This window comes from Perca fluviatilis, chromosome 16 (assembly GCF_010015445.1).
Source record: "Perca fluviatilis chromosome 16, GENO_Pfluv_1.0, whole genome shotgun sequence".
Taxonomy (NCBI): domain Eukaryota; kingdom Metazoa; phylum Chordata; class Actinopteri; order Perciformes; family Percidae; genus Perca; species Perca fluviatilis.
Window position 1 is genome coordinate 32375459 of NC_053127.1, and position 21446 is coordinate 32396904.

Consider the following 21446-nt stretch of genomic DNA (forward strand, 5'->3'; position numbering starts at 1 on the left):
CAGAATCCTCATCCTTAAAGCTGGCTACAGAAAAATGGCAGTTTTCGCAATTGGGCCATCTCAACTATCTTGCATGATTAGACTGATCTTTGACCTGGTTTTGACAAGTCAGCATCACTCCAAGCTTAGATTGGTAATATTCATACTCTTTAGAAGAGTGGAAAGAGAGGCTTTGATCCAAGACACCTACTGTTTTTGAGGTGTCACCTGTCTGCCATGCTAGAGCGTTATATTGCTATTGATAACAACTACCTCAACCCTATTGCCAGTGTTGCTTAAATCTAGTGCAAAGGCCAGCTCTTTCCTTTTTTGACATTGCCATGGATAGTTATTTTTTGGCCCTGAAGTGGTCTAGCAAGCTGTTTCTCCCAAGCTTGAGTCCCAGAGTGTATTTTTATTCAAAATGCGCAAAATCATAACCTACTTAGCATAAGTAATAAAATAAAATAAATGAAAAACACAAAAATAGAACTCAGAAAGTTAACATGTCGTGACAACAAACCATGCACACTTCTATCCTGTGGATTTTTTCCTGGAAATTTGGCCTCACCCTTAGTTGACAGAAAATGGAGGCATCGTTTCTCAACTGCTGACAGATTGATGTATGTATGAGAAATAGATTACGACTTAAGTATGCAAAATAGTATTCCTGACTGAACTTATGTTATAGCTTCATTTCTTTTTTATTGTAGTCAATTTCATTTCAAATCAAATGTGCTGGATTACAGAGCCAAACAATTAAGTTATTTTTTTGTAATGGAATTGCATGAAATGAATATACTGTTGAATGTTTGAGATTCACACTTGTCTATTGAATGTTTCATTTTGTGTGTGCGCCTTTCTTATAACTAAATAAATAAAAAATTATCTTGTATCACCAAACTCGAGCATCTACACTCCGTTAAATCTCACTGTTCAAGCGAAGTATGTGTCCAGCCAAGTTGGTGGTATAACAGTGAGGCATCGAGGCACATGGTGTGTGTTCTTTTCCAATGCTTAGCTCTGCCAGTATGTATAAGACTGTTAGATGAACAGGTTTAGAGGGTGCAGCAGCAAATGCACATAAACTCCTGGCTGTTAGGCAACGTTCATAACATTTAGTATCAAGGGGAGAGCAAAGACAGCTTATGAATGAGTCATTACTCTTCTTAAGTTCCCATTGTCTTCCAAGACGTTGGAGGTTTGTGATATTCGTATCAACTTATGAAGATGTTACAAATGGCCAACAAGTCCTCCAAACCATTCGACACACATAGGTCATTTGTTTCTACATTCTAATACGACTCATAAGAGCGTTTCATAAAGCAGGAAATACAACCCAACAGGAGCGTTTTCCGTCCTCATTACCTAAACGTAGCGGTCGCGGTTTTAAACAAGTCGTTTATGTTGTGAACAGTCACAGTTTGGTTAGGTTTAGGCACAAAAACTACTTGGTTAGGTTTAGGCAACAAAACTTCTTAGGTTTAGAAGAAAGATCGTGGTTTGGGTTAAAATCAGTTCCTTTGTTACATTACTTCACTTCCGTGCGTACGTACATGACGTAATTTCGCACGTGACACAGAACGTGATGTGGTTTTATTTGTTAATAACTCGTCGTTTACTTTTATTTTTTATTTTTTCGGATTTTAACGGGACAAGAACACCGGTCTCCTGGGTAAAAGTCCTGTTTGTTTGACCCATCCGTATGAGTCGTAATTGCTGCTTGTACAAATGACCTATTGGGTTGTCTTTCAGTGGAGGACGGTCTCCAAATGGCACACAATGAAAACCCAGGTTATTTAGTTATTACATTTATTTATTCTTAATTGTTGTGGTGGAAAATGAGCAGACAACATATTTCCCAGGATACCTTTATACACTAATGACTCATAATCAAAAAGGTGTTTTGAAGTAGAAGTTATAATCCTGTAAATGGAATGTTACAGAATGTTCTAACTTACTCTGCTTTTAAGGTGTGTTGTCATTTTTTTTTTTTTTATTGTACCTGTGTTTGTTTTCTTCAGTAAAGCTTTGTGCAAAGTACTGGCTTTTTGAATATTTAAAGATTCACTTCTGTATTCTTTTCTTTAGGTCATCTTCAGGAAAGGTGAGCCCAGAGAGCGTTCGTTCAAAGGCATCCCCGTCAGAATCATCTGAAGACAGTCATGACCAGCGTGGGAAGAAACCACCCCCAAGTCCGGGAAAGAGGGAGGAATTGTCTTTGTACAAGAAGACCAAAAGAGCAATAACAAGCAAGAAATACAGCATCTCCAAGCATGAAGCTGAAGCAACAACACCCATTGAACTCATCAGCCGAGGCCCAGATGGACGCTTTGTCATAGATCCCGCTGATGCAGAAATGTCTGTTAAGCCACGGCGAATTGAGGGCTTTCCTTTTGTGGAAGAATCAGACCTCTATCCTGAATTCCGGCAGTCAGACGAAGAGAATGACGATCCCAGGCCTCTGCCCCCAGTTATGGCCCCCCTTCGGCCTCACCAGATTTCCCCCATCTCCAGTCAGGAATCCTACCTGCAACCTCCAGCCTACAGCCCTCGATTCCACAGGCCCTTCGAAGGTATGACCATAATGGAGAGCAGTCGGCTCCAGGCCGCGGGGCAGATCCGAGGTTCTCTCCACCACAGGGCTTTCTATGGCTATCTAGGTCCCCATGGGGATCATGATCCCCCACCTTTTTACATGCCCGATACTAGCCCACTCAGCTCTGTCATGTCCTCCCCTCCATATCTTGCTGAAGGTCCTTTTGGTCACCCCATGATTCCTGAAGAAATGGGGGAGGGTGATTTCCCACAATATGCTGTCCCTGGTTTCCCACTTCCTCTGACACTCACCTCTTCCTCTCGTTCACCAGAGATTTGGCAGGGACTGGATTTCACCTTTGCAAGTCTGGAGGGGCCCCAGTTTATTTTTCCGCCGCATCACCCTTTGCATCTCCGCCATGGTTCCCCCTATCCTCCACCTCATGTTCTCCCCCTTAGTGCTTTCCAGCCCTCCTCTCTTCCGATGCCTACTTACCCAGCTGTTCTGCCACTGGAGGCCCCAAAGAGCCGCTCAAGCAAGTCTCCCAGCAAGGCCAAGCCTCATGGCTCCCCAGCCAAGCATTTAGCTATGCAAGAGGCACATTTAGGGCAGCTAAGACACACAAGCCACGGTATTGGTGTGCCGGTTTTGCCTTACACCGATCCAATGGCCCACATTGTCCCTAGCACATTCAGTAGCCTGGACACACGATGGTTTGAAACAACCCCTCGTTTCAGTCCTAGACAGGCTCGTAGGATGGATTCTGGCATGCATCAGGTGGTTCTCCAGCCCTCCCGACTCTCACCCCTCACCCAAAGCCCCTTTAGTTCTCACGAGGGCTCCCCAGAGATTGTAGTACGTCCCAGGCCACGTCCCAGCATTGTCCAACCTCGCATACCCCCAGAGATGTCTGAGATTACCCTCCTCCCTCCTTCCACAGCCAGCTTCTCAAGGAGATCTTCCCCCTCCTCCTCACCTGCCCAAGGCCAGGGTAAAGGCAGAGCAAGTCCCAGCTACCGTTCCCACATGGCCTTTGCCACCTCTGCAACCAGCTACCCAGCTTCCCAGTCCCCATCACCCCCCATGGAAAGCAGCAACCTATTTGGGCAGATGCCATCTCAGAGGAGGACTGAGGAGGGGATCCTTCCATCTGAGCCCTCTCCACCCCAGTGGTCAGCTTCAGGGTAGGTGCATTAGGCATGCAGAGAGGGATGCAATTTTAGTCATCTGCCCCAACCCATAATGCTTTGATGTGTGAAGTTGCTCTAACATTTTGGTTACTGACGTGCTGTCTAATATCCATCAATTTGTTAAATCATCTCTGTGGCAAATTAGTTTGATAGTTTAGTTGCTTTAGATGTTTGATAGCACTTTAATGTGAAAAAATGAACTGTATGGTTGAGGGAAAACCATTTTGTTGTGATGATTCATTTGATGAGCTCTGGAAGTTCAGTTTAGTTTAATTTGGTCAATGCTGCTTTTCATATCAGACATCAAGTTAGAGGTACCACCCATTGAATCTGTGAAGCATTATTCCAAAAGTATCACCTTGAAAAATACATTGCATTTCCTAGTGAAACCAAAAAGTATAAATTGTGAAAGTAACTATTTGTTGAATTGACAAGAAAATGCATTTGCTTCACAGATTATATTTCAGACCTTTTGGGGCTACAGTCCATCCGGATGAAAAACAATATTGCTAGTTCACTGTGTACAGTAATTTGTTTGGCACAAGCCCCTAAAAGCCTGGGAATTTGCAGACGTCACCACAAGATCCCTGTTTTTCCATCTGTTTCATGCGTTATCTTGCTTTCAACTAACAGGAGGAATCCCATAATATTCATCCAATTGATTCCCCAGACAAAACAAACACCCATTGTTATGTCTAGCTCCAAGCCTTTGAAGATGCCTTTATCATGCAGAGGGATGCTTTAAGAAGAGTTCATCTTGGCAGGCCCTGCGGCCCATGCTCGGCCTTAGTAACCTGACTGCATGACCAATTCTCCCTTACCTTCCAACCTCTCAGATTTTTTCCTACCCTACTTCCCCTTCCCTTTCTGTAACCCTCCTTTCCCTAACCCCTTTAATTGCCCCCAGGACAGCCCCAGGTCTGACTACCAAGGAAAGGTTGTTGGGCAAAGTGTGTCACAGGGCCTGTCCGCTTCTCATGTACTGCAATGTCTCCATCATTATGAATTAGAGGCAGTATGGTTATTGATGGCTCCTGGAGTCTTACCTGCTTTGTTTTTGATTGATCTCAGCTATCTGGGCAGCGTTGTTGTGACCAGGTCCTCTACACCGCAATAGGTAAGGGTTGGATCCATGTCTGAAAGGGGGGGGTTAGCAGGTGGGACTTTTTTGATCACCTCGTCCTTTAAAGGGGAATACAAGACTTTGAGTCTTTGTTTGATTTGTTCCTTCCTTCAGTCAACACGTGTAGTTCATTTCAGTTCTTTACTTTTTCCTTTTTCTTAAAGTGGCTATGCATTTTAAGTTCTGCAGTCTTTAGTACATTATGCATTCTGATATGCATATGCCATCTGTTGGCTAATAGATTAGGTTAGAGATGTATCACCGACATGATTTCATGCTTGAGTGGTTTGCTAACTGACCACGTTCACAGATCAATCTACCTCCGGTCTACACATAAGTAAGACAATAGTACTCTTATCAGCCTCAAACCAATTTTAATATTTATTCAAGTATTTAAAAAATATATATATTTAAAGCCACACAGTTGTTTTGTCCTATATGTAATGGGTTTGACATCAGCCAAAAGTTACATGATTGTCAATACAGATGCAAGCCCCTAAAATGGCCTCCTATAATTTTAGAAAGTTTTGAAAGTGTACTGTAGGTTGATGGTATTTTGTACATCCTCACCCCTCTACTGACTTCTCTATTGATTTTTTTCTAATGAGCCTCTGCCTCAGCACCCTGAGACATATCATTGCATTATCACTCTAGTGTTATGCCGTAATCAAGAGAGGGGAGATTGGTGTTTACCTCAGTTCACCTTGAATCAATGTGAAAAAAGAAAGACCTCTTCAGCAAACATGTCCAACAATCCAACGTCATTGCAAGATATCATCATGGATGAGACCTGATCCTTCTGCTCCACTCCTATCTCGGCTCAAGGCGCCAGGTATAAGGCCTGGGTTATATGTCCCCCTTTTTTACTACACCAAGTAAGAACGGAATGCATTGCTAACTACTTATCCCGTGGCAATGGCTTAATCTACCAAATGCATGGTTAAGGCCCATCAATCAAACAAAGGAATTGCACATGTCAAGAATACAGTCAGTGCTCCTTCCCTCTTCCTCTCTTGAGACCAGTTGTAAACCATCTCTCACATTCGGCCATCTTCCTCAGGAAGAAATCCATTGCTGCTCGATCCTGTCCAATTTCTTATATGCATATGCTGCACAGGGGGCAGCCCTAGCCTAGCCTTCTTAGCAGTCTCTCTTGCCAATACAAGACTGAACTGATTGCCGAGAAGATTGTCAAGGATTACAATGAGGCTAGTCTATATCGACAACATTTAATTTCCGGGATTGTTCAAATGCCGCTGGAAATTCCCCCGGATGTCCATCACCTCCCTCTGTCTTTGTGTTCGGCGTTCAAAATCCGGTGGATTTGTGAGGACTATGGTTAACTGCTCCTCAGATCTCTGCAGGGTAAATCCAGACAGCTAGCTAGACTATCTGTCCAATCTGAGTTTTCTCTCGCACGACTAAATCAACCTTTGAACGTAGACGTTTCACCAAAACAAGTTCTTTCCTGAGGCTAATTTGCAGAGGCACTAATGCTCCGTCTGCCGTTTAGCGGCGCCAAAGACGATTGTGATTGGTTTAAAGGTGCAATATGTAATATTGTATGTAATACTGGCAGCTAGCGGTTAAAATAGTTACTGCACTACCAATTCAAAATACTGGAGAGTCGTTTTCCCCGCCCCCTCCTGCCCAGACTTGAAGTTCACGGGGGTTGCCAGGCTGAGACCGCAGCATTCACAACAATGTTGCTAGATGCTTTTCTCACATAGCCAGACATTACTTCACAGCACAGCAGAGTAGCTAACATTAGATGCTAGTCTCACATAGCCAGACATTACTTCACAGCACAGCAGAGTAGCTAACATTAGATGCTAGTCTCACATAGCCAGACATTACTCCACTGCACAGCGGAGTAGCTAACGTTGGTTAAATGCTGGCTATATTGACAGTCATAAAAGCCCGTGCTCACGCGGAGCTCTGTAACCAACTGACAGAAACTGACTTTTTCGGTTTAAAATTACAGTATGAACCGCTAAAAACACAACAGCCTCACCGTCCTCTCCACACGCCAGTCAGGCACACTTCCTCGGCTTAGAATTACAATACGAAACGCTAAAAATACCACTACCTTGCCGACGGAACACACTTCATTGGCTTAGAATTACGGCAACAATCGCTAAACACACTGCACACTCACAGTCCTCTCTTTCCGATTTACAGCCCCCCTCTCGTGGCTTAAAATAACTCACCGTTGTCGGCTCCAGCCGCTGAACTACACGTTGTAAACAGCCATGGCCCGCTTGCCTGGTCCTCCCGGTAACGTTAGCAGTTAACAGGGTTAGCATGGCGGCGTTAGCCAGGACCAGTCGAGATCACTTTACTGGCTGTGTCTCAATTGTTTTTGCGAGTAACCAACTCGGGTACTCTAGCTATATAATTCAATGTGAGAACACAAATGTTGAAATGACATAAAATGCCCGTCCCTAGTGGCTGTGATAAATTAGCCTGAAGCTATGCTTACCTGTTCAGGAGGAAATAAGCCAATTCTGCGTCCTTTTGGGATCTAAGCTGTCTCCATCTTTCAAATACATCTCCATTATTTACCAGGGGGTTGTTACGTCTCTGGTCACGCAACTGTTAGAAACATGCTGTTTTCTTTTTTTTAGGTCTGGTAGAATCTATCTCTGTTGATCCTGTTCGTTTGTGTGCTGCTTTCATGGCTGTACTACCGTTACAGCTGTAGCGCGCTGGGTTTACGTTTTTACAGGTATATCTGGCAACCCGGCCTGGCTGTCAAACTGGGCCGTTGATAACAACACACAGATCAAAACATAAACAGAAATTCCGTCACGGAATGTAAATTTCTAAAAGAAAAAATACTGACATTAGCATTGTTGTCAGAAAAGATAGTATTTCAGTTTAACATGTTTCCTTAATATCTGATGAGGCATTGGTGTCATTTTGGGATTTATTACAGTACAAATATTACATATTGGACCTTTAAAGAAATACCAATAAACCAGAGTACGTTTTTCTGCGATCCTGGCATGCTGTGTGGACTAGCCAGACCTTCCTCCACAGCGCTGTGGAGGAAGGTCTGGCAATGCGAGACTACAATGAGGCCAACACTTCTCAGGATGTCTCTGGTCTTTACAATCAGCTGTGAGAGAACCATGTGCACTACATACAGCAGATGAACGAACATGAGTGGTGAGCGCTCCTCAACATGCTATCCCTCCAACTCACCTGTCTAACATCCAGCAAGATGTTGAACTGACATCCAGCTGCTCCAGGCCCCTCCTTCCTATCTGTCCCTATCTGTCTGGAAGATGAGCCTAGTAGAGGTTTGGGGGACCAATCTCATCCATAGAATGAATAATTCTTATAATAAAGGGCGCTGTAGCACTAATTACTTCCTTTATATAAAAAACTAACGATTTCCATAACAAAACCACATAAGTAGTCATAGAATAGTCATGATTTTCATTATAAAAAGCAGTTATGCTGTTTTCAGCATGTATGTTCACCAATTTTATTTTTGTCTTGTGTCTCTCTGTACTATGTAGATTATTACAAGGTGTGGCATACTGTGTATTTATTAAAGAATGTCTATGTGGACGTCCACATAGACATTCTTTAATGTCAGATGATCACTTTATAAAACGCTCTTAGCATTCTTCTCAAGCGTGACACATTCTGCCATTTATATATTTTTACAGATGCTTGTAGTATACGATACAAACTGAAAAATATTTTCGACCCCAATCTCCCAAGAAATAGTTTGCAAGATTGGCATTATGACGTCCGCTTAAGCTGTGTGTCCACTGGGAGCCATCATTCACTGCTCTTTTTTGCATTAACAGTGAAGCACAAATGCTGTTGCATGTTCCTGGCAGTGATGAAAGCTTAGCATGTGTAAAGTTCTCAGTGCATCAGTTTCAAGAATTTAAAAAAATATCCCAGCTTTTGTCAAAAATGCACCAGATTCTTAGCAGGTTTTGAACAGCAACAGAGCAAAAGCAGGAGCCATGACCAGTACCAGCAACCATCTCTAGCCCGAATAACTAAAAGCAGTTTCCTGGTGGACACATGGCCTTAATACCCTGTATAAAGCATCTGTATAGAGCACAAATCAAACCATCTACTGTTAATTTTCAATTGCACTTGTAAGTTTGGACTGCAGAACAGTTCTCACTACCAAGTGAAGCAAGTGTCCTGCCAAAACAGCTTCTTCTTTTTATGCTAAAGAATATTTTGCCAAGGGCTTGTAGATGGGGAACACAGGGGGCTTGAGGGGACCCCCCCCCCCCTTATTTTTATGTGTGAGTGAACTGCCCAAGTGCTTTTGAATGTATTCCCCTTTAAAGTCGTGTTCCATGTGCAAACTGCCATGCATGCCATCGCTAAATATTGCTCCTCCGTTTCAAAAAAGGAAAAATTATATGGATAAATTATTGTTACATTTGTTGTCCTAGTGCTTCGCTTTTCTTTGGCTTATTTTTCATTATGTGACTGTTCCCGAGTAGTCATTTTCCCCTCCCGCCATCTCTCCCCCTGTCAGCATGGTGAAGCCCATTGTAGACAGTATCCATGTCTATGAATACATATTGATGATGCTTTGTTGCTCAGCTGTGATTCTCCCCCTCTACTAACAACCTTCGGTTTCTCTCTGCAGCCACGGTGGGAAGATGGCCTCTCTGTTATGCTAATTGTTTTCTGTGCCTTGAGAGAACCAAGTGTGTGTTTGTGGCAGAAATCTGTGGGCTGCCAAGTCATAAGTGCCTCAGTGAATAGGAGGGATGTCTGTGCAGTCATTAACAGCTGAGAAATACTGTATACACTCAACACCAAGGAAACATTTGCATCTGTTATTTTCAGAGTGGGATAGATTCATTTATAAAAGAAGTATACAATCTGCACACATATCAATTGAAAAGTCTTGCTTACATGTTGTTCAAAATAGTATTCTCTTCTATTTCCCTCTGAAACCAACAGTGCAAGTCTTTTAAAATGTTCTTCTCAAAGACGTTACTCGCTGTTCTAATCTGCACCATGAGGTCAATAGATGGTTCCAGGGGTCATGTAATACTTTGCTTTCCTTTGGATAAAGGTTGTTTGGATCAATTTGAGCAAAATATCTCAGATGACCCTGAAGGGCAATGAAATTTCAATGTGCACAATTGAATATCTACAGTACCTTCTGGATGTATTAATGTATTTTGTGAAACATAGTCATCATTAACCTAAACATAACTAGTAAATCCAGAAGGTGTACAAGGTTTTGGTAATAGTAGAATTAATGACTTTGTACTTAAAACCTTTAAAAAAGTTTTTGCTGGATTTCCGATTTCAGCTCTTTGGGTGTGTCTCATATTGATCCTTTGGCAATGTGCTGCACCTCTTGCTTAGCACGAGCAGTGCGGTTTTGAGATTGTGTGGGTTTCTGGTTCCGTTGCACTCCGTAGTGCAGAAACACAGTCCACTGACTATGTTTGGCCAAGAGTTACCCGTTTTCCCCTCTCTCTGCTCTTTATCCAGAAAACGCCGAGGTGCGCCGAGTGCCCTTTCGGGGTCTGAGAGGATTGATGCACTGAGATACCAACGTATTAAAAAGGCCAAGAAGATGATGATGAACAACAATAACTCCAAGTCCAGAAAGAAAGCAGGTATGATCCCTGTTCCTCTCTGTTTTCACTTCTAACGCAGTGATATTTTTTAAATTAGCTAGGATCATGATCATGATGACCACAGGTAAAATGTTTTTTTTATTTTTTGCTGCATTCGTATATTGTTTGTTACAACACACTTGGCTGAAAGGTTAAAAGGGAATAACATTTCACAGTCATTTGCCAAAGGAGGGCATAGCAGTTAGTCCACACTAAAACTGGTAATACTATTTATAATGTAATGTGATGCTTATACTGTGATTCCAAATGGGTTTGTGAAGCATCAGTTTTGTGTCGGTCAGTAGAAATAAGAGAATCAAAACTCCACTGTTGACTCAATTAAACACAATGCGGTCAGTACTGATTTGGCATGGCATTGTAAAAATGTGTTTACATTTCTAAAAACACCCTTTAAAGGAGTACTTAGCTTTGCAATTCCATAAAATTGGGGGACTCACAAGAGACAGAAGAAATGAGAGAGGTCAAAATCAAAGTCAAACTAGTCTGGCTATTGTTCAAGTCCTATACGTCCGACATTTGTCATATAACTCAGCAGCTTATTTCGTTAACTCAACCTTCAACAAGACTTTCTGTTAAAGATTTTAAGTATCAAGCCCATCATCAGGGTTTTTTTTTTTTCAAACCTTGAAGTGCTCCCTCCAGAGCCACAGAAGACATTTAAAAAAGACACTTTTACAGTAGTAAAAGTAGTTAATAGTAGTACTATCAGTAGCACTCCTTGTAACCGGTAACCTGAACTTCATGGGTCAAACTGGTGGAGTAGCCCTTTAAAGTCAATGAGCATATGTCATATCCTGGTATGGTTGATACATTATAATAATGTGTGCATTACTTTTTATGATTTCAACGTTTCAGCTCCACCACAAGCCACCACATCAACATTTTAAATTATGAGAATGTTGCTGCTTTTAGTCCTTCAAAATGTGCTGTGTGCTCTTATTTATTAATCATGTTTCACTTTTGCCTAAATTATCACAAGATAGTTTCATGATAAATAAATAAGAACACAAAACTAAGCTTTTGAGATGCTAAGCAGCAAAGTCTATCATGACTTTACTTTGATATGGGAAAGTGGCAGTGAGTGTTTAATCATGTTGTTGCTGCAGTTTGCAGAGATGTAAGGCTAAGAATTATACATTTTTAAAATGAACTAACACATACCCAATGCCTTGCCGTTAAGCTTGTTTGGGACTTAAGGGCGTTATACAGTAGCCGCAGCCCAGCTGGCGCTACTAAATGTGATGTCATGGAATCGCCGTAACTATTTATACCCGCGCTAGTTGCAGTCTGCTCCTGAACAGAGGTGGCGCTAATGAGGAAATGCTACCGACTTTGCTCTTTCTACGGACTAGAAGAAGAAGAAAAAGGTAAACAACGGCAGAACCTTTTATATATGTCAATGGGCAGAACTGGCAGCAGCATTGACGTTAATGCTTCGATCTGATTGGATGACCTACTTGGTGGGATCGAGCCTTTCATTCACCATAAAAGAACTCATCTTAACCCAGTAAGTTTACAAGAGAGACTTGCAGTCACTCTGAGAGTCCTGGCATCACATTACCAAGGAGCTCGTTCATGCTTCCTGTTTCCGTTTTGTCGCGCGCCGCTGAAAAAAAAAAAAGAGTGGTGCTCTGCTCGCGCGCTATAAATACGAGCGTGCCAGCAAGATCTACGTCATTTTGACATCACGATGGCGTGCGCCAACTTGGCTGCGGCTACTGTAAAACACATATTACACTGAGACATCCAAACAAAAGCAAACAAAACATGCAGCCTCGGTACACACTGGAGATGTAAATTACAAGTCACTTTGCTAATTGAAATCCTTTTGTTCCAGGTCTATTCAAAGATTTGTAGCCACTGACTATGTAGTTGGTTCCATTTTTTCTAAGCTAAGTGAACGCATCACCCTTCAATGCACTTCAGTACGTACAGCACTAGGTGAACATTACTATTCAATGCAAATCCTCCCCCAGAACAGCAGATGTCATTTCCTGTTTTCTGGTGCGTTTTGAGAAAAATGGTTCAAGGTACAGTATTGATATTTTGGTTACATCTCTGACTAAAGCAATAGTTTGACATTTTAGGAAACACACTTATTTTCATCCTTGCCGAGAGTCAGCAGGCAATTAGCTTAGCTTAGCTTAGTGTAAAGACTGAAAGCACCTGTACATTTTATTAGTTAACTTGTCACATACTTTATCATTCGTTTGTTTAATCCATACATACACACACACACACACACAGGAATTTAAAAACATCTAGTCATGGTTTTACGGGGAGTCGCGTGCTGGAACTATTTCTTGGCCGGGACAGTGACTTCCTGGAGCCTTGTCGTCACCATGAGGTTGCCTGGCAACCAGCAAAAACTCCAGCTTCATGTTAAGCTTTGCTAAGCATGCGTTTGCTGTAAATTCATTTTATATTTAGTTTACAAACATGAGAGTTGTATTTTCTCATCTAACTTTCTGAAAGAAAGCAAATGAGTATGTTTCCCAAAAGAATATTTTCTTTTTAGAAAAAAAAAAACTGCTGACGGACACACTGGACACTGAACAAAGGTACATACATACAACACACATTTTACACTGAACTCCCTCAATTCTGCCTCATCCAGAAGTAATAGCATTACCTCAGGCAAGTCACATACTGTTTAATTTGCATTTTTTTGTAATGATTTCACATAACATGGTAAAATGAGATAGTGGTGGGGCAGGAAGCGACTGCTACAGTCATGTGAGTGGGACAATTGTGCAGCGTTGCCTGTAAACATGGTGGCTATGGCCTGCCTTCCATCTCCCCTCCTCCAGGTGTCACCACCTCTCAGACCCAGCAGGCCTACACCTCTCAGGTACTCCAGCCCGAAGAAGCTCTCTACCTCCGCAAGAAGAAGAAACGGCCCATCCTCTATGACCCATATACTCGCTTTTCTGCTCTGCTGTACCGCCGCCCACCCAGGGAGGACCAGAAGGCTATTTTGGCCAGCATGGACAACATTGACCTAGACCATGCAACCCTCCTCTGAAAGGTCACAACCATATGCCATCATTAGAAAATAACACTAGCTACATACCAGATGGTAAAAAACAAAACAAAGATGATTGCAATTTATTGTCTATATAAAGGGGAATAGCTCTTCATTCAAATTCAAATTTCAGCGTTCAGATTGGATCAGTTGGTCAGTTCAATCCGCACTAGTAAGCATTCTGCTGTGTTCAATCTGTGATGACAGAAAATGTACCCCGAACAATCAGATCAAGAACACAAAAAAAGTACATTAATGATTGTGACTGAAATGCTGGTCCCAACTTACTGTTAGCGATGTACACTAGCAGCATTTGTAGATTGGAATGGCATCACAGAGTGCATCCTGGTTCCAAGGCTTTCCCTCTGAAAACAGTTTAGATTATTTTGACTACTACTGATTGGGATGATCTGTGTATGCTTAAATCCAGAAGTATTCCTTTTAAAAATGTGTTTAGACTATTAGCAGTTTAAATCAAAATGATAGTTGCCACAATTTTCCAAAGTTTTACTCCAGTGCAAAAAAAAGGAATTACAAAAGAGGCAATACAGTACATGATTACCAGCTCCGGTTTTCCCCATTTAAAATAAAAAATAATATACTGTAGTTTTCCCACTCCAGTGTTACCGTACTTAATTTAAAAGGCTTCTCCAGACTAAGATCATGTTTATTGTGCTGAGCCAATCCCCCCCACCCCCACCCCCAAAAAAAGCACTGCGGGTCTCTGTTTACAGCACCTTCTACCGGATCCTCTCCGCCAGCAGCGTCTCTAATCTGCCGAAAAACTCGCCTCACAAATATGGGTGTTCTCACTTCCTACCAAGTATACCTCAGAGCACAGGACACGAGACCACACAACCACCAGGATCAGCCAGCAGAACAAACTAGCCTTTTTTCATGTCATTGTGTTCCACTTCCTTTCCTCATAATGACGCGTTATAGTTTCTCTTTACTTTTCCTTTCTTATATGCACTTCTTCTAGTTTGTTACAGTAGATGTACATAATTCAATTTATTTATCTCTCAGAATGATGATTCTGTCACATTCTACTAATTTTTTCTGCTCTGTCGGAAACGATCAGGACTGACAAACAGAAACACAACCTTAAACTACTTTACTCAGCCTACTGAGGGAATTCTATTGACTTTCACTATATCCAATTACTTATTGAATAGATGTAATTCAGCAGTGGATCGCACAGGGGCTTACTCAACATTTGCATTTCACACTCTTATAACCAAGATTAACAGGCGCAATGAAAAGTGTTAATTCACTTGCTTTCAGTTATTCTATATGAAGTCATTTAATCGCTCCAATTAACTGCTCTGTCTTTAGCTTCTCGTATCTCGTTAACGGTTTGCACTGGAGCAAAATCGGGTCCATTTCCTCAGATTTGTGTCTGCTTCTTTACATCTCCTCCAGTTTTTCTTCTTTAGGTAGTGTAGAGAGTTCCAAATCCTAAGAACTATAGTTATGCCAAAAAGAAAATCAATTAAAAAAGTAACCATCCATACATAGTGGAGGATAAGATTTTGTGACATAGTATATTATAGTATTTTCTTCATAGATTTTAGAGGGCATAAAAAACAATGGCTTTGTTTGGCCTTAATGAAGCTTCTGGTCGGTTGCCTGACTCACGTCTAATTTTTATTTATATATTTATGTTTTTTTTTTATGTGTGCGTGCATGTGTAATTACCTGCCTCTTTGTATTTTGTCTCTTTATGTGCTTGTCATTTCAAATGGAAACGCTGAGAGTACAGTCATCCCTGAAGGAAATAGTAAGTGGCATTGAAGGCAACACACAGAGAGCCAAAAGTTTTTGTTGTATGCTACACTTTTGTTAACATGTGGCCCAGTTTTACTTTGAAAGATTCCAGTGATTGATATTACATTTGCCTGTCTAAGTGACATGGAAATGTAGACACTAAGGGGCTAAAATTAGTTTTTTATTGGATAAGTAAAGGAAGTGCCATAACATCTGAAACTCAACTATATCACACATTACACATGCTGCAGCTCAATCATATTTTAGGTTCAACAAAGGATGGGTGTGTACTGTAACAGTTTTGTTGCTGTTTTTTTTTTTTTTTTTTTTGATTTTCCTGTTTTGCTCAAAAGGTGCTCAATTTCTTCAGAAGTTGTATTCATTCATAGATGTTACAGTAACATATCTTGGGCTCTTAATATGAAATGAAAGCTGTTCTGCTGAAGTGTGTTTGGAGTGGTTTTGCTCATGTTGTTTTTATAAATTTATTTATTTGTGTTATTGTGATTTTTAGCAGATTCTGACAACTCCAACATAGTCTTCTAAAATCAACCACATTTTAAGTGATTCAATTTGTTTGCTTGACTAAGATATTTCCACAATGAATGCTTAGTGCTTAGCAGTGTTAAGCTTACAAAACAATCCGCTCTAACAACCGACCTCTCCTCTCATATTTAATATTTAAAGTGCAGGAGGAGTGAAGAAGACGAAGTGATGTGATCTATTTCATAAAACAGGGAATAATAACTACATCTCCTGTAAGAAAATTATCATACATAAATAGACAAGCAAAAATAATAATAATACTAATAACTTGACTATATCCATCATACTGGAATAAAGTTAATACATGCATCATACAGATGCATTAGCAGTTTTAGTAGAGAAGCTAGTGCCTTTATGAATTATTATGTATCCAAGGTTGGAACATCTGGTAGCTAACAGTGAAGTATTGCGCCTATGTCAACATAATGCAATTATTGTGGAAATAACTTTGAAATACAATTTATACATTAATAATGTATTAATGTTAGCATATGTAACTAAAGTGAAACCACAATCTGTACTTCCAAAGATAACAAAGTCAGCATGAATCATTTCAGTGAGAATGAAGTGGCATGAGAATGCACGTAGAACACCCAGATCATTGGTCATTGGCCATTCCCCAACCAACTTCAACATTACCAATCCCCAACCAACTGCAACATGTGGTCAGTGAGAGCTCCTGCCTCCAATGTGAATGTGTCGGTGCAGAGCCTAGAGGAATTACCATGAGCTTTTTAAGGCACTAACTGATGGGATGGCTGAAATGTATCAGCGGAGAGGGCATCCCATCATACAGGAAGTGTTTGAGCAGTGGTGTCAAACAGAGGCTCTTCTTGCAGTCCAATGTGCTAAGTGAACCATAAAGTAATGTAATGTAAATGATTACAAATGTCACTTCCATTTTCACAACTGTGTAATTGCTGTATTGTTGTATTTTATGATTCTTTTCTAATGAGCCTATGTTTAAAAGATCGGTGGTTGGAAGGCACTTGTTGGAGTGATGGTTGGATTCAAAATCACACTGAAAGAGAAACAATGACCTCTTCTTCCATAAATGCCTTTTTTGTGGCATACCTACAGTGATATTTAATGTTTTAAGGCACTCTAATGTTCTCCAAGTCAAATATGTAATTATAGAAATGTATTTGTCAGATGTAAGAAGAAGAGTGCCATAGTTTCCTTTCAAAATGTTATTTTGGTTTATTGACTGTTTCACTGCAGACCTTCTGATGTTTGTGCTGCTGTGGGTCATCTTAGCCGAGCTCTGGAGGGAGTTCACTGAATGAATGAAGTCAGTCTGTTGGTTTTGTTGAAAGACTTTGGCATTGTACTTTCTAGGCCTGCATGATAGAAAAAAAGACAAGGTAAACACACTTAAGGGACGGTTTGATTAACATCAATTAACAATTAATTTATCAACCAGGACTAGAAAGACTATATTTACATTGCTAAGAAACGAGCAAGATATTGCTGTTAGGAAAGTTTGGGAATCTGACATTCCCTAATACCAGCAGAGCATTTCTAACCAATTATTCCAAAGCAGGCACTATTTTCTACCAATGATGACGTTCTAGAATGGAATCCATGTAAGATCAGTAGGATAGGTGTTAAAAAAGTCGAAAACATTCTGTGAAGAGTTTAAATTTAAAACCAAACTAAGTGTATTAACAATAGGGATAGCTTGTAATGTACATTCTGTACTGTAACAACATATCGTCGCTGTCGGGCAGAAACATTGTATCTCCATATTCGTCTTTTTTTTGAATGAATCAATGCTATTGGTCACCCGGGGGTTTTACAAATATTTATATATTGATTTTATATATTATAATAAAATGTTTTTACGTTAGCCTTTTTACATTTCCTGAAAAACAACCGTTTTGGACATACAAGGTTTTCACCCGACAGCAATGATATTTTCCCAATATACATACATATTATATTGTTTCTGTTGAGGAATTAACTTTACAATTAATTGCAAATATCTGCGAATTTCATAACTGATGCACTCTGCCAAGCTAACATGTTGTAATTAGTCGATATTTAAAATAAACCAAAACACTGGCAGATGTGGAAAAAGACCTCAAATAAATTCAGATCTATTGAAATTTGTAGCTGTAATTAGTATATATATATTGTAATATGTTAAAAAATAAGAAATTGCATATTTTATCAAAATTGGTCGATGATATGCATGCAGTTACACAAATGAAAAATATATACCCATTTTTTTATTTCAATATGGAAATAGTTATGTAGATGTGAGCAGAGTGGATTAAGTCAGCAGAAACAAACTGAGCCTTTGCGTTTGGGGAAACCACATCCAAAATGCTAAGCTAACTGAACTAAAGCACTGCACATTGCTCTGTACATAGGGAAGGCTCAGCGGTATGGTTTTCTTTCATATAAACTTAGCACAAAAAGTAAGAAAATTTGTGTTTGGTAGATTATTTCTCTGTGGTAACAATGCTTTTTGGCAATAAATCGTATACCGTTGGAAAGCCTGTTTAGGTCCCTTTCAAATGGGGCCCCATTTGTAAGAAACATGCATTTGTGGGATGAGCAGCAGCGCTGAGTATGTGGGTTGCCAAAATTAAAAAAATTAAAAAATTGCCAAATCTTCTCTGCCACTGCCAAACAGCTTGCTTTGCTGTTGCTATTGACACTTGTTTTGAGGCTTGTCATCATTGGAGGCAATCTCAATGCAGAGAGATATAGCGATGAAATTCTGCAACCAGTGGCAATCCCATATCTCCACAGTCTGGGACCGAACTCTATCCTCCAAGATGACAACGCTCTCCCCCACAGGGCGGGGTTTATCAGAGACTACCTCCAGAATGTGGGAGTGGAGAGGATGGAATGGCCTGCCAGCAGTCCTGACCTCAACCCCATTGAACACTTGTGGGATCAGCTTGGGTGTGCTGTTCGTGCCAGAGTGACCAACACAACCACGTTTGCTGACTTGCGACAAATGCTGGTTGAAGAATGGGATGCCATCCCACAGCAGTGTGTGACCAGCATGAGGAGGAGGTGCCAGGCTGTTGTGGCTGTGTATGGTTCTTCCACACGCTACTGAGGCTCCTGTTTGTGAAATGAATAAATTGTTAAATTGCCAATATGTCTTGTTTCTTCAAACTTCAATCATCCAATCCACCAAACACCAAACAATGGCAGAATAAGCTGTTTGGCATTGGCAGAGAAGGTTTGGCAAATTTTTCATGGGCGCAACCCACATACTCAGCGCTGCTGCTCATCCCACAAATGCATGTTCCTTACAAATGGGGCGCCATTTGAAAGGGAACTAAACAGGCTTTCCAACGGTATAAGATTTATTGCCAAAAAGCATTGTTAGCACAGAGAAATAACACAAATTTCCTTACTTTTTGTGCTAAGTTTATTTTGGCTGAACGTAGAGTGAATGAATGCACTGAAAACTTAGTACACCAACAAAACCCTGAAAATTCAAAGTCACAAGACAGCTCTTTAAAGCAGCGGTGGTGGGAAATTGTAGCTTTTTATGACTGTGCAGTTTTGTCATCACCAAGGGCTTTAATGAGACTTATGTGAAGTGAGAACAGTGTGAGCTGGGAGAGGCTGAGGGCAAGGTCAGATCTGCCTCAACAAAGAAGTACTGTATACCTCTTAATATGCCACAGAGAAGTGTGTCCATGTACATATTGTATAGTGAAAGATATTATTTGCATGGTATGAACATTTGAATGGCACTGACTAAAATGGGGAATGGCCACTACCCGAGCAAATGTGCTGTGGTTGTTATGTGTAACAAAAGCATGACAACATGTTAAGTCCCAATGAAACAGCTATGCTTACCTGGAAGTTAAAGGAAAGCAGTAAGGATCTTTAAATGATAAAACCACCTGCTGTACAGGCAGACACAGTCCCAATGTTTGAAATTTGACCATTATGGCAGTTTTGGCCACAGTAGTGTTGACATGCAATAAAAGCACATGCCATGCGGTTAGATACGTGGATTTGAAGCCGCTGCAACACCCAGAATTGAGAATTTTTAGATGATTTGGTCATTAGGGCAGATAGATTTGCTCTTTACTACTTCTGTGATGTCTATCAATTGATATTTTTTATAGTACATGTTAGGTGAATGTTACCTCACAAACTGTAGTATGGAGTGAAAAGAACCAAGTCCATTTTGATGCTCTAGTAGATTACTAGATTATTAGTAGAGCACAGACGAATTGTTGGATGTGTGGATTTTTTCTTTAAAAAGATGCTTTAGTTGTCAAATTGCAGTCTGACTTGTGTTAAGTGCAGTACATAGATGTAAACTTGTGAAATACCCGAGCTCAGAATGATATTACAGACTATGTACCATGATGAGGGTAACTCTGCTGTCATATGAGCCCCACTAGTGCAACACATTTAGAGATTACAGTGATGATTCACAGTTGATAGTACTGTACAAGCCTCTGAAATAGCTCGTTAAAAGAAAATCTCAGTACTGTATCACTCTTGACTCTTGAGCGGAGGAGAACCAGACGTTCTGCTCTGACTTTACATATTTTAAGATGCATTAAAAGAGACTTCTCATCGTATTGTTGACGTGTTGAGCAGACTTTTATCCCATACGCTAAGAGTGGAGAACCTCTGGTGCTAACACATGCCGCAAAAGTACAACGTTTTTGTTGCCACCATATTTACTACATTTAGTTGCTCTTGAAATGCAACTCTCTGAACTAACTGGATCTGATACCTAAAACTGCCATATTATTTTCCTTACTAAAAAAGAGCCCAAATGAGCAATTTACACGTGTGTTGTAACATGGGGTTTAATCATATCACTGAAATATCTGTAAATAAATGGACATATTGCTATTTTGACTCATGGCCGGAACTGACAAACTCACAATATTATAAAACTGCAAATTGATACAGTGATAAAGTGCAATGTAATATGTCGCAAAACATGACTCTGCCTTTCAAATGAAATAAAAGCTGAAAAGCCAGTGAAATAGTAAATAAATGACTAAATAAAAGACTATTCTATCATCTTACTGGCAGGAAGGATGCACTGACGCAGAGACCTTAATCTAAACTAAATGTGACACAAAGCCGAGCTCATCTAAAATCAGTCTTAGAGAAGTCCAACACACTGCAGATACTTCCCACCAGTGTATCGATACAGCAGCGTGTATTGAAATATAACGTATCAACTTTTGTCCAAGCGTGTGTGTACAAAAAGGCATTACAGATTTGAGATTTAGAAAACAAAGTTTGTTACACTGTGTAAATAATATCTCAAATAAGCTTACCTTGTCATATATATTTTTTGTAGAAGAAAATATGATGAACATTAACTATATAGAAGAGTGAGTGGGAACCGAGTAGTGTAGGGTAGAGTAGGGTCTGCTTCAGTGACACATTATAACATGATGTAACAGACCAATGTCTATATGTGAGTGATGGAAATCTTCTAAATGCTAGAAATTAGTTAAAGAGTTTAATATTATAGATCCAAGAAATATAGAGAAAAAAAAAGTCTATATAAATATATTGTCATGGAACCAAAATGGTTATATGAGTATCTATATTTGGGGACAGCACTTGTTTTCAAGAATGTATAAGTCTATATTCTATTATTTTTATATCCATT

At 40.3% G+C, this 21446-nt stretch overlaps 1 protein-coding gene across 5 annotated transcripts in view; it reads left to right on the forward strand.

The window, feature by feature from the left end:
• The window catches only part of igsf9bb (immunoglobulin superfamily, member 9Bb), a 147149-nt gene extending 128531 nt beyond the window's left edge, over positions 1–18618 (forward strand). For all 5 annotated transcript variants that reach the window (XM_039777471.1, XM_039777466.1, XM_039777469.1 and 2 more), the window contains 3 exons: positions 2071–3702; positions 10331–10458; positions 13290–18618. In XM_039777471.1, the coding sequence (XP_039633405.1) occupies positions 2071–3702; positions 10331–10458; positions 13290–13504 (1975 nt within the window). In that variant the 3' untranslated portion in view covers positions 13505–18618. The remainder of the gene's footprint in view (positions 1–2070; positions 3703–10330; positions 10459–13289) is intronic.
• Positions 18619–21446: the final 2828 nt, after the last annotated feature.